The sequence below is a fragment of the Mustela erminea genome, chromosome 7 (genome assembly GCF_009829155.1).
Source record: "Mustela erminea isolate mMusErm1 chromosome 7, mMusErm1.Pri, whole genome shotgun sequence".
NCBI classification, from domain to species: domain Eukaryota; kingdom Metazoa; phylum Chordata; class Mammalia; order Carnivora; family Mustelidae; genus Mustela; species Mustela erminea.
In genome coordinates this window covers 51,469,981-51,484,694 of record NC_045620.1, presented here as the reverse complement: position 1 = coordinate 51,484,694, position 14,714 = coordinate 51,469,981, and the positions used below count along the sequence as shown (strand labels likewise).

Here is a 14,714-nt window from a genome sequence, read left to right as displayed (position 1 = left end):
TGGGTAGGGTCCTAATCTGACAGGACTATGACCTTTTAAGAAGCAGAGCTCTGTCTCTCTCCCTCTGTGTGGCCCTGTGGTGGAAGGGCCATGTGAGGACAAAGAAGGCTGGAGGTCTTCAAGTCAGGAAGGTCAGGAAGGTCTGGAGGTCAGGAAGAGGGCTCTCACCAGGAACCAAGGCAGCTAGTACCTCATCCTGGACTGTGGCCTCCAGAACTACAAGACAATAAATTCCCGTGAAGTCCCTCAGCCTACTGCACTTTGTTATGGCAGCTGAAGCCATTCTAAAGGACACTCAGAGGGTTCTGTTCCCTTCAAGAGAAATAATTATACCGGAGCTTAAATAACCACAAACCCTCCAGCCTTTCTGTCTTAGCACACACCACCATCAGAGTGGCTAAAATAAGAGTGACACCGCCAAATGCTGGCCAAGGATGTGAGGAAACTGGATCAAGCATAGATTGCTGGTGGGAATGTAAACTGTTACTGTCACTCTGGGTAACAGTCAGGCAGTTTCTTACAAAACTAAATGTGTAACTACCATAAATTCAGTACTTGCACTCCTGGGCACTTATCCTGGTGAAATGAAAACGTTCATTGAAAAAAAAAGTGCATAGGAATGTTCAGAGCAGCTTTATTTGTGATAGGCCAGAACTGGAATCAGCCCAGCTGTCCTTTAAAAGGTAAGCATTAAACTGTGGGACATCATCACACAGAACAATATTTAGTAATAAAATAACTACCATTCAGGCAATGCTAGATGAATCTCCAGGCAAGTATAATGTGTGAGAAGTGAGTCAATCCCAAAAGGTACACTCTCTATGATTTTTTTTTTAATATAACATTTTGAAATGACAGTTTTAGAAATGAAGGACAGAGGAGTGGATGTCCGGGGTCAGGGGCCAGGGTGGGTAGGCAAGAAGGTATAAGTGTGGTTGTAGAAGAACAGCATGAAGGATCCCTAAGGAGTTGGAACTGTTCAGTATCTCTCTCTCTCTCTCTTTTTTTTAAGAAAAAGATTTTATTTATTTATTTGAAAGAGCATGGGCAGGGGAGAGGCAGAGGGAGAGGGAAAAGAAGGCTTTTCACTGAGCAGGGAGCATTCCAGGACCCTGGAGTCATGACCTGAGCCAAAGGCAGATGCTTAAGCGACTGAGCCACCCAGATACCCCAGAACTGTTCAGTATCTTGACCGTGAACCCACACAGTGATGAAATTGTATAGCACTCAGTACACATACACCACACACACACCACACATATATGCACACACACGGACACATGTACACACCTATACACAGATTTACACGCAGACATACATATACACACACAAACCCATACACATACACATACACATACACATACACACATGCACACACATACCCAAACAAATGAGTACGCAAGTAAAACTGGAGAAATCTAAGTAAGATCCATGGATTGTATCAACATTAATAGCTTGTTATGAGATTTGTTACAGGCTGATTTCTGTCAACCCAAAAATCATATGTTGAAGTTCAAACTCCCAATACCTTAGAATATGACTGTATTTAGAGAAAGAGTCTTTAAATAGGTGATTAACACTAAATGAGATCCTAAAAGTAGGCTCTAATCTAATATGAAAGTTATTAGGATGAGATTAAAACACAGGCATGTAATAGGGACGGCCATGTGGGGACACAGGGAGAAGACGGTCATCTACAAGACAGGCTTCATGAAATTAACTTGCCGACCCTTGACCTTGGACCTTTAATCTTGAGAAATGTAAGGAAATAAATTTCTGTGTGTAAACCACTCAGTCTGTGGCATTTTGTTATGGCAGCCCTAGTGAACTAATACAGATATTATACTTTAGTCTTATGAAGTGTTACCACAAGGGATCCAAAATCTTTGGGAAGCAGCAAAAGCAGTTCTAAGAGGGAAGTTTATAGCAAGTCAGGCATACCTCAAGAAGCAAGACAAATCTCTTATATACAATCTAACCTCATATAAAAAGGAGTTAGAGAAAGAACAAACAAAACCCAAAACCAGTAGAAGGAAGGAAATAATCAAGATTAGAGCAAAAATAAATGATATATAGAAACTAAACAAACAAACAAAAAAAACCAGTAGAATAGACCAATGAAACCAGGAGCCGGTTCTTTGAAAAATTAATAAAATTGATAAACTCCTGGCTAGATTTATCAAAAAGAAAAGAGAAAGGAAGCAAATAAATAAAATCACAAATGAGAGAAGCAAAATAACTAACACCACAGAAATACAAACAATTCTGAGGGACTATTATGAAAAACTCTATGCCAACAAATTTAACAGCTCAGAAAAAATGGTTGAATTCCTAGAAACATCTAAACTACCAAAACTAAAACAGAAAGAAACAGAAAATTTGAACAGGCTGATAACCAGCAGATAAATTGAAACAGTAATCAAAAATCCCCCAACAAGGAAAAGTCTGGAACCAGATGGCTTCATAGGCAAAATCTACCAAACATATAAATTAGAGTTAATACCCATTCTTCTCAAGCTATTCCAAAAAGTAAAAAAGGAAGGAAAACTTCCAAATTCATTCTATGAGGCCCATATTACCCCGATACGAAAACCAGATAAAGACACCACCAAAAAAGAGAACTATAGGCCTGTTTTCTGATGAACACAGATGCAGGAGTCCTCAAAAAAAATACTAGCAAACCAAATCCAACAGTAGCAAAAATCACTCATCACAATCAAATGGGATTTATTCCTGGGTTGAAAGGACTGTTAAAAATTTGCAAACCAGGGTGCCTGGGTGGCTCAGTGGGTTAAGCCACTGCCTTCGGCTGAGGTCATGATCTCAGGGTCCTGGAATCGAGTCCCGCATCGGGCTCTCTGCTCAGCAGGGAGCCTGCTTTCCTCTCTCTCTCTCTCTCTGCCTGCCTCTCTGTCTACTTGTGATCTCTCTGTCAAATAAATAAATAAATAAAATCTTTTAAAAAAATTTGCAAACCAATCAACATAATATATCATATTAATGAAAGAAAGGATAAGAACCATACGACTATTTCAATAGATATGGAAAAAGTGAAGTACAACATCCATTCATGATTAAAAACCCTCAACAGAGTAGGTTTAGAGGGAACATAATAAAGGCCAAAGATGAAAAAGCTACAGCTAGCATCATCCTCAATGAGGGAAAAGCTCTCAGTTTTTCTCAGGTCAGGAATAAGACAGGGATGGATGTTCACTCTCACCACTTTCATTCAACACAGTATTGGAAGTCCTGGCTATAGCAATCAGGCAAGAAAAAGAAAAAGCATCTAAATTGACAGGAAGAGGTAAAACTTCCCCTATTTGTAGATGATATGTATATAGAAAACCTGAAAGACTCCACCAAAAAGTTGCTAGAACTGATAAATGAATTCAGGAAAGTTGTAGGATACAAAATCAACATACAGAATCTGTTTCATTTCTATACATCAAATATGAAGGAGCAGAAAGAGACCTTAAGGAATCAATCCTACTTATAATGACACAAAAAACAGTAAGATACCTAAGAATAAACCTAACTAACATAGTGAAAGACCTGTACTCTGAAAACTATAAAATACTGATTAAAAAAAAACTGAAGATGGGGCGCCTGGGTGGCTCAGTGGGTTAAGCCGCTGCCTTCAGCTCAGGTCATGATCTCAGGGTCTTGGGATCGAGTCCCGCATCGGGCTCTCCGCTTAGCAGGGAGCCTGCTTCTCTCTCTCTCTCTCTGCCTGCCTCTCCATCTACTGTCAAATAAATCTTAAAAAAAAAAAAAAAAGATTATATTAAAAAAAACTGAAGATGACACAAAAAAATGGAAAGACATTCCATGCTCATGGCCCAGGAGAACAAATATTGTTAAAATGTCCATACTACCCAAAACAGTCTACACTTTTAATGCTATCCCTATCAAAACACGAACAGCATTTTTCCCAGAACTAGAACAAGCAATCCTTAAATTTGTATGGAACCACAAAAGACCCTGATTAGCTCAAGCAACCTTAAAAAAGAAAAGGTGAGGAGCGCCTGGGTGGTTCAGTGGGTTAAAGCCTCTGCCTTTGGCTCAGGTTGTGATCCCAGGTCCTGGGATTGAGCCCCGCATCAGGCTCTCTGCTCAGCAGGGAGCCTGCTTCCCTTCCTCTCTCTTCCTGCCTCTCTGCCTACTTATCTGTCAAATAAATAAATAAAATCTTTTAAAAAATATTTTTTTAAAAAGATGAAAACATCACAACTCAAGACTACAAGTTATATTACAAGGCTATAGTAATCAAAACAGTGTGGTATTGGCACAAAAATATACACATAGGTCAATGGAACAGCATAGAAAACCCATAAATTAAACTACAACTACATAGTCAATTAATCTTCAACAAAGCAGGAAAGAATATCCAATGAGGAAAAAGTCTCTTCAACAAATGGTGTCAGGAAAACTGTACAGCAACATGCAAAAGAATGAAACTGGACCACTTTGTTTTACCACACAAAAAATTATACTCAAAATGGATGAAAGTCCTAAATGTGAGACCTGAAACCATAAAAATTCTAGAAGACAGCATAGGCAGTAATGTCTCTGACACTGGCCATAGAAACTTATTTCTAGATATGTCTCCTGAGACAAGGAAAACAGAAGCAAAAATAAACTACTGGAATTACATCAAAATAAAAAGCTTCTGCACATTGGCGCCTAAATGGCTCAGAGGGCTAAGCTTCTGCCTTTGGCTCAGGTCATAATCTCAGGGTTCTGGGATCAGGCCTTGCATCAGACTCTCTACTCAGCGGGGAGCCTGCTTCTCCCCATCTCTGCCTCTCTGCCTATTTATGATCTCTGTCTATCAAATTTTTTAAAAAGTACATTTAAAAAGCTCTGCATGGTAAAGGAAACAATCAACAAAACTAAAAGGCAGCCTACGGAATGGGAGAAGATATTTGCAAATCACATATCTGATAAAAGGTTAGTACCCAAACTATATAAAGAACTTACAGAACCAACTAATCCAATTTAAAAATGGGCAGACCACATGAATAGGCATTTTTCTAAAGAAGATATCTGGAAGGCCAACAGACACATAGAAAGATCACTCATCACCAGGGAAATACAAATCAAAACTACAAGTATCACCTCATGTCTGTCAGAATGGCAAAAATCAACAACACAAGATAAAACAAGTGCTGGTAAAGATGCAGAAAAAGGGAAACCCTCATGCACTGTTGGTGGGAATGAAAACTATAGCGCTACTGTTGAAAATAGTATTGCAATTTCTCAAAAAGTTAAAAATAGAACTACCCCATAATCCAGCAGTCATATTACTAGGTATTTACCCACAGAATACAAAAATACTAATAGAAAGACATACATATACCCCAATGTTTACAGCAGCATTATCTACAATAGCTACATTATGGAAATAGCTCCAGTATATACTGTCTGATGACTGGATAAAGAAGATGTGAGAGACACACATACATACACACAATGAAATATTACTTGGTCATAAAAAAGAATGAAATCTTGCCATCAGCAATGACATGGATGGAGCTACAGGGCATACTGCTAAGCAAAATAGAGAAAGACAAATACCCTATGATTTCACTCATATGTGGAATTTCAGAAACAAAACAAATAAGCATAGGGAAATAAAGATAGAGAGAGACAAACCTAGAGAGTACAGAGAACAAATTGATGGCTACCAGAGGGGAGGTGGGTGGGAGGATGGATAAACCAGGTAAAGGGAATTAAGGTCTACATTTATCATGATGAGCACTGTGTGATATATCAAGTGCTGAATTACTATATGTGCACTGAAACTAGTATTACACTGGATGCTAAATGAAATTTAAATAAAAACTTAAAAAAATATTACCATTGGGGGAAACTGGTCAAAGGATTTGAAGGATTTCTCTATATTTCTTACAACTACGTGAGTTGCAATTATCAATAACAATATCAATTTAAAAAAGAATTTAAAAACCCAAGAATGATACATCCTAGCTTGTGTGCCTCCTCCTTAATAATTCATCCAAAAGGCACCTGCATGGCTCAGTCAGTTAAGTGTCTGCCTTCAGCTCAGGTCATGATCCTGGGGTTCTGGGATAAAGTCCCACATTCGGCTCCCTGCTCAGCAAACACTCTGCTTCTCCCTCTGCCCCTGACCCCACTCATTTGCACGCTTTCTTTCTCTCTTTCAATCTCTGCCTCACCAAAATAAATAAATATATAATCATCCAAAAGCCAGCAATTGAGACCAAGTATGAAAGGCATCTGTGCAGTGAAAAGAAGGGCCATACCTACCCCAATGTTCATAGCAGCAATGGCCACAATCACCAAACTGTGGAAAGAGCCAAGATGCCCTTCAACAGACGAATGGATACAGAGGATATGGTTCATATACACAATGGGATATTATGCCTCCATCAGAAAGGATGAATACCCAACTTTTGTATTAACATGGACAGATCTGGAGGAGATCATGCTGAGTGAAGTAAGTCAAGCAGAGAGAGTCAATTATCATATGGTTTCACCTGTTTGTGGAACATAAGGAATAACATGGAAGACATGGGGAGAAGTAAAGGAAAAGTGAATTGACAGAAATCAGAGGGGGGGACGAGTCATGAGAGACTGTGGACTCTGAGAAACAAACTGAGGGTATTGGAGAGGAGGGAGGAGGAGGGGGTTAGGTGAACCTGGTGGTGGGTATTATGGAGGGCACATATTGCATGGAGTACTGGGTGTGGTGTATAATCAATGAATCTTGCAACACTAAAAAAATAAAAAAATAAATTTAAAAAAAAGGCAACTGTGTATGGGGGCAAAGAGAGGACCAGTGTGGGGTTAGTGCTGAAACATATTGGGAAGGGTATTTATGCATGGGTTAAGGGGAGACTGATCAATAATAAGTGGATCTTCAAAAATAGAAACTGGCTTCTCACTGCTAGGATATGGTTCCTAGGATAGGATATCCTCTTCTCACTGCTAGATAGGAGTTACAAATATGGAAAGGGAGAAACTAGGCTCATCCCTATGATACTAGATGGGAATTGCATATATGGGATTTGAATTCATGATTTTCAGAAGAAAGATATATATAAATAAATACTCATGAAACCATATGCATGTGAGTGTGTATGTAAATAAGAACATACATACTCCTTAGTTCTAGCCATTAATTGTGCCTGGAAGTAGTGACACCCCAGGAGCAGTGGGCACTCCTGATGCCTGGATCTTGGTCTCCATACACCATTCTAAAATAATGGTGACTGGGGGCTCCTTGTGGGAAGTAGCTGATTACAGGCTGAGGCAGGGGAAGTATTAGACCTGGAATATCTGGGGATACCAGAAAGTAAGGAGTGCTCAAAATATGACCAGGATCTGTCTGGAGAACCCAGAAACTACTGTGAGGGACTCCCATTGGCCAACTCCAGGACAATCTGAACACAAAAATAAATACTGATGGTAATGCTTTATAATGCATTGAACTAAACAGGAACCTAAGATGGTAATATAATGATGGGAATGAGTAAATAAGCCAAAAGGAAAGAAAGCTCTTCCTTATACTAGAATACCAATAAGATTAGTTACCAAGAGAGTAGTTACCAACTGACCACCATCACAGCAAGAAACAAAGGATGCTAAAATAAGGGGATGAGAGTTTGATGGGAAACAGGGTATTTACATAATATCAAAGCATCTACCCATACAACACTCACCAATTACAAAGGAAAAAGTAAGTTTACCATGGAGAAGCCCAGTCAACACCACCCAACCAGGAATCAAAGCTGAACTCACTAGGAGAGGGACAAATCATGCTGAAGAGGCATAATCTAAAGGGAACATCATATAACCCAAACTGAGGGCCTTCCTAGAAAAGAACTGCTTATAATCTCTGAAAGTGCCCTAGTCCTAAAGGACCAAGGACTGACGGAGGGAGCCCAATGATTCTGAAGGTAAGGGGACAGCTGGCAAAGCTCAGAGAGATGGGGGCTCTGGTGGCACTTCTGCACCCATGTTAACATCCCGACTTTGAGCCAGGGAAGGGGCGGATGGGCTGGCAACTCTCAGATCTTCCAGAAAAAAATTCTTTCCTTCCTTTTTGAAAATCTGAAATTACTTCAAACTAAAGAGAAAAGTGTTGATGTTAGTGTCATGTGGGTATCAACACCTGACCTGTTTGTTGAGTTCTTCCACTTCAGAGCAGCTCTTTTCCCGGTTTCTCTTTAAAACCTCGATTTCCTTCCTGTTGAAGAAACAAAATGTATAGTGTCACTGAGCAGCCAGGTTCTTTTGTCCCAGTCATTGCCCCTGAACAGAGGGGGCTCCGGGATTGCAGCCGCAGAACAGACTCTCACGCTTGCTCCTGGGACCCCCAAGCCACCACCCTGCCACTGTTCTCCACCACTGCCACTGCCCACCCAGTCAGGACCCCGACCCTGGGAACCAGAGGAATACTGTCACTACTGCAGGAACACAGTAAGAACCTCCATGGCATTTCTCGGTCACACAAAGTAAGATCTCATTAGCAAAATGTGACTGTTCACACCCGGCGGCACAGGCAGGACTAAAACAGCCTAGTATCTGTTGGTGTCTCTTGTAAATGTAAAACTTCCTGGCAGCAAATAAGGGAAATAATGGTTTCCTTCCTCCCTTCCTCCCTCCCTCCCTCCCTCCCTCCCTCCCTCCCTCCCTCCCTTCCTTCCTTCCTTCTTTCTTTCTTGAAGATGTTATTTACTTATTTGAGATAGAGCATTAGCACTAGCAGGGGGAGAGGCAGAGGGAGAGGGAGAGGCAGACTCCCTGCTGAGCAGGGAGACCAACTTGGGGCTTGATCCTGGGCTCCTGGGACCATGACCTGGGATGAAGGTAGATGCTTAACCGGCTGAGCCACCCAGGGATCCAGGGAAACAATGGTTTCTATAGGGAGAAAAAACTTCTAGATTTCAGACTTGCTATAATCTAATAGCAGTCACTTGTGGGCCACCTGCTCTGGATGATACTTTAATAATCTTTAATGTCATTGGGGAAAAAAAGGTCAAACTGTCCTTGGATAAGACTATGGCAATGAAAGCAGAAAGCCACTCTCCTTCCACACACAGGTGTCTAGACACTCAACAGGCTGAGCCACCCATGCATCTGAACACTTTCCACTTTCCCCAGCAACACCTTCAAAGCTCATTGTACAAAGGGCAAAGCATGTTGCAAACTGGAATCCAGGCAGAACCACGGAGCCAAGGCCCTTACCTCTGAGCATCATTTGTCCTTTCTGCTGCTTCGAGCTCTTGCTGAATCTTTCCCAGCTCATTTTTCAACAATTCATTTTCTTCAGAAAGCCTATCCAACTCGATTCTGCATGAAAAATTACCATGCTTGATAAGCATGGGGACCCCAGGAGCTGGCCGCATTCCATAGTTTACATGCATATGTTCTTGCAGGGGGAAGTCATGGTGGACCCTGCATCATCCCTGGATGACACAGAGCACACTGTTCCTTTTCCTTTATACACTGCTAACCTGCTATGGTTTGCATCTCCCAAGCAATAAGCTACAGAAAATAAAACTTTCTCAGCTTCTAAAACAGTCATGGAATCAACAACTCATCAATGTATTCACCACCTCGGCTCTGTTTACTTCATGTTACAGTTGACCTGTTACCACATCTTACAACCATTAGCTAAAATGAGTGAGCACATGTTAGTATCAATGCACAATGCTGGCTGCGGGTCCTTAGGTTACTGCAAGGATGGTCATCCCTCCCACCAGAGAACTCTAGCATGAAGCTAAGGAACAAAAGGATCAGAAGACCAAAACACATTCTCCTCTTTAGAGAGCACTACCTGCATCATACACTCTGAGGTCAGCACGAGGGAGAAGACTGGGGAGATGCTCACATGGTGCAAGATGGATCCCTCAATGGGAAAAAGCAAGCATGAGTAATTACTACATGAACCAAGTCTGCCTGGAGCCACCTTTGCTTTCTAGTAACTTAGAGATCGCCACTTGGGTAACACCACTGACATATGACAGATAAGCAATTTACCAGAAAAGATCACAAATGAGGCAGCTTAAAACCCATATTTGCTGCCCAAGAAATTTATTCTTTTTTTTTTTTTAACTTTATTTACTTGAGAGAGAGAGTGTGCACATGCAAGGGGAGGGGGAGAGGGAGAAGCAGACTCCTCACTAAGCGCAGAGCCTGACATGGGGCTTGATCCCAGGACCCTGAGATCATGACCTGAGCTGAAGGCAGACACTTAACTGACTAAGCCACTCAGGTACCCCACCCCCAACCACACACAGCAATTTACTCTTAATAGATGCTGGTCTGACATTTGTCTCCCCCCACCCCCATAGGTCCCTATCTGGCATTATCTTCTAATTTTTTCAATTTAAAAATACTCAAAGCCTCATGGTCTTATTATATTTATTTAATGTAATATGCTTATAATACCAAGTGTTAAGTATCTCCTTCATACCCATAAATGGGACTTTATTTTATCTCATGAGGAACTAAAGAGAAAAAGAGAAAGGAAAGTCACTGGAATTTTTAAAGCAGAAAATGGTTTAAAGCAGAGCAGTGAAACAAATGAGGTCTATGTTTGGAAACTGCCACATAATACCAAGTGTTAAGTATCTCCTTCATACCCATAAATGGGACTTTATTTTATCTCATGAGGAACTAAAGAGAAAAAGAGAAAGGAAAGTCACTGGAATTTTTAAAGCAGAAAATGGTTTAAAGCAGAGCAGTGAAACAAATGAGGTCTATGTTTGGAAACTGCCACTCTGGCTCCAGGTTAGAAGACAAATTGATTCACGGCAGCTGTGTGTGTTGAGGTTGGGGTTCTACTTCCAGCTTCCTGGACCTCAGATAAGCCAATGGTTGTCCCATCCCATCCCCCTCACCACACCAAGCATCTAGAGCTATGTGAGGCTGATCATACAAAGGGATTATTGTCCTCACAGAAGGTAATGGAAACCTCCAAGGACCCCCTAATAAAACAAAAATCTCGAAGCTAAAACCCCAGCTGTGAGTATTGAGCCACACAAAGATAGGGTTACCCTGAGGCCAATGCCTATGTCAGCACTGCCATCAGCAGCATGGAAAAACCAGACTGTGGACGCCTACTAAGCCAGTGCCCTAGAGGAAGTTAAAGTGGTCCCAGATTAGCAGGCTCCCAATTCTCAGCAAAAGCAACATCCGCCCTTTCTTCAGAAAGCATCCTCTACTACAGTTCTGGAGATTCCCAGAGATTAACGTCACATAAACCTGAGTTCACAATCAAAGATCACCACATCAGAAAAGCACCTCTGAGGGGCAGCAGAAGCAAAACAGAAGATTAGATCTCATGGGAACCTTGGATATTAGATTTATCAGACACTAAGTATAAAATTATAAAATGTTTACATAATAAAAATGGAAATGAAAAAATAAGAAGGCAATAAGAAAATATCAAAAATGATCAGACCGGGGCGCCTGGGTGGCTCAGTGGGTTAAAGCCTCTGCTTTCGGCTCAGGTCATGGTCCCAGGGTCCTGGGATCGAGCCCCACATCGGGCTCTCTGCTCCGCAGGGAACCTGCTTCCTCCTCTCTCTCTCTCTCTCTGCCTACCTGTGATCTCTTTCTGTCAAACAAATAAATAAAAAAATCTTAAAAGAAAAAAAAACTAATGATGAAAAAAAAAAAAAAAGATCAGACCAAACAGGACAAAAATTGGCTTTTGGAAATGGAAAAAATAAGGCAATGTCAAAATAAAACCTCACTGAATAAGTTAAATGGGAGATTTAAAAAGCTGAAGGAAGAATTACTGATCTGGAACACAGATAGGGGAAGAAAGTATCCAGAATGCGACAAGAGAGAAAAGAAGAAAAAAGACATGGAAGGGAAGAAATGGAGGAAAATTGAAAAGATCTAACAACATACATCTAATTGTAGAGTGAGAGAAGACGCAATGTTTCAAAAAATAATGGCTGAGAAATTTTCATTAGACACAATTTCAATGGGTACAATGTTTTTCTTTTATTTATTTATTTTTAAGATTTTATTTATTTATTTGACAGAGAGAGAGATCACTAGTAGACAGAGAGGCAGGCAGAGAGAGAGAGAGAGAGAAGCAGGTTCCCTGCTGAGCAAAGAGCCCTATGTGGGACTCGATCCCAGGACCCTGAGATCATGACCTGAGCCGAAGGCAGTGGCTTAACCCACTGAGCCACCCAGGCACCCGGGTACAATGTTTTTCTAAGCGGGATGAGTAGAAAGAAAACCACATCCCTGCCCTATGACATGACAATTCCATTCTTAGGCACAACCCAATATAAATGCTCCAAAAGACACAGATAAGAACTTTTTTAGCAGTACTCTTTGTGCTGACTGAAACTAAACACTATTCACATGCCCATTCACAAGTGAATGAGTAAACTGTGGTACATTCACACAACAGAACAATCCACAGCAATGAACCATATGAATGAACTACAATTATAGCTCCTAGATCATCCTGGTGGGCCCAATGTAATCACAGCATCCTGAAACGTGGAAGAGGAAGGGAAGAGCATGGGTGTCAGAGTGATGTCATATCAGGTGGACCTGACCGGTCATCACTGGCTTTAATGATGGAAGGGAGCCAGAAACAAGGAATGCGAGCGGCCCAAAGAGGCTGAAAAACACGAGAATAGTGATTCTCTTCTAGAGCCACCAGGAAGGAAGGCAACCCAGCCAATATCTTAATCTTAGTCCAGTCATAACCATTTCAGATTTCTGAGCTCCAAAACTTAAAAATCATAAACTGTGTTGTTTTAAGCCATTAACTTAGTAATAGTGGTAATTAGTTACAGCATCAGTAGGAAACTAATACACACACAGAGCAACAACTAGACAGAGTACACTATCCAATGTCAACAGTGGAATCTTTTTTTTTTTTTTTAAATTTATTTGAGAGAGAGAGAGCATGCTTGTGAGTGGGGGGAGCAGCAAAGAGGGAGACAGAATCCTTAGCCAGGCATGGCATTCTAACCCAGGACCCTGAGATCATGATCTGTGCCAAAAACAAAAGTTGGACACTCAACCAACTGAGCCACCCAACCAAACATTTAAAGAAGAACATGCTAATCTTTCTCAAATTATAGACCACTACTGATGCTAAAATCCTCACAAAATACTAGCAATTATCATCATTTAATAGAGTTTCTGGTTGGAATGATGAGAAAGTTTTGGAAGTAGAAAGTGGTGACAGTTACACGTGGCACATGTTTAATGCCACTAAATTATGTGGTTAAAATGGTCAATTTTATATTATGTGTACATTGCCATGATTTTTAAAAAAGTCAGTATCCATTGACAGAAAAACTAATTTAAGAAGACTGATATACTTAAAGGATATTAAAGAGAAATGATAACTAAGCGCATACCATGATCCTTGCTTAGATCTGGGGTAGGTGGACAAACTACAAAGAACACACTGAAACAATTGACAAAAAGTGGAAGTGGAGTGCATATTAAAAATAGCAGTGTGTTCGAATTAAACTTCCTACATGTGCTAACAATACTGTGCTATGCAAGAGAACTTCTTGTTCTTACAAAGTAACATGCTGGCTGGGCACCTGGGTGGCTCAGTTGGTTAAGCGGCTGCCTTTGGCTCAGGTCACAATCCCAGAGTCCTGGGATCAAGCCCCACATTGGGCTCCCTGCTCAGCAGAGAGCCTGCCTGCTTCTCCCTCTTCCTCTGCCTGCTGCTCTGCCTACTTGTGGTCTCTCTCTATCTCTCTAATAAGTAAATAAAATCTTTAGGAAAAAAATAACATATTGAAATATTTAGCAGTAAAGTATCATAATGTCTATAATTATCTCCAATGATTCAAAAAGAATTTAGAAAGGGTGTGTGTTGAACTGTGTATGCAGCAAAACAGCAATAGTAACCGTGGATGAATTCAGCCATGTGGGCCTTCAGACCACTTCTGCTCTCTAAGCTACTGGCAGAGTCTGTCATGGTCTAAATCTGGCCATGTCACTCTCTGTACTTTGCTTTCTCCTTGATAAAGGCCCAAATCTCCATAAAGGCCTTTAAGATCCTGCAGGTATGAGCTCTGCTAGCCAAGGTGCCTACGGCTAGTGTGGGTTTGGAAGGCAGCTATGCTCATCACTACCCCACCAACACTGGCTCTGGTGTGGGTTTGGAAGGTGGTCCCATGTGTTTCCTTACAAGGCCAATATACTGGGAGTTGTGGCCAGGGGTTGGTCCACTGACTGGTGCTAGGGACAAACCTGCCCTCCACAGAGCAGGGGCTGGGGACCTAGCTTGGGGGTGAGGGATGCCGGTGGGCTCCAGAGGCACCTGCATGCTGCTGAGCACAGTGGACTCCTGCAGGCAGCGCGTCTTGTGTGAACTGGCCTCTCAAGGGCCCTGGAGACAAGTGTTCCTCTCTCTTTGTGGGATACTTCCCCTAAAGACACAGCTCCTTGGCTTCTCCTTCCTCTGGGGGGTTCCTTCCTCAACTCTCCACCTACCTCACTCCACAGGAGACACCACAGGCTCCTCAATGTAACTGAATGCTGCCCTCCTCTTTTCTCGGTCAGTGACATTTTCGGGGAGTCCTCCGACTGTTCTGGGGCCCACTTCCAACTTCCCTGTGAAAATCCCATCCTCCTGTAACACATCGCCTTGGCCCCCACACTCCTGTAAGGTGACTTCCTGCACCTCTGATACTATCACTCCGGCCCCCAGCAACTGTCAC

At 41.6% G+C, this 14,714-nt stretch overlaps 1 protein-coding gene across 5 annotated transcripts in view; it reads right to left on the bottom strand.

Annotated features, from left to right (window-relative positions):
- Nucleotides 1-14,714, bottom strand: part of NINL (ninein like) — a 157,209-nt gene that overhangs the window by 16,107 nt on the left and 126,388 nt on the right. For 4 of the 5 annotated variants that reach the window (XM_032351599.1, XM_032351598.1, XM_032351597.1 and 1 more), the window contains 2 exons: nucleotides 9,232-9,336; nucleotides 8,161-8,230 (listed from right to left, as the gene is read on the bottom strand). In XM_032351599.1, the coding sequence (XP_032207490.1) occupies nucleotides 8,161-8,230; nucleotides 9,232-9,336 (175 nt within the window). The remainder of the gene's footprint in view (nucleotides 1-8,160; nucleotides 8,231-9,231; nucleotides 9,337-14,714) is intronic. The other variant, XM_032351600.1, reaches the window with a different exon arrangement.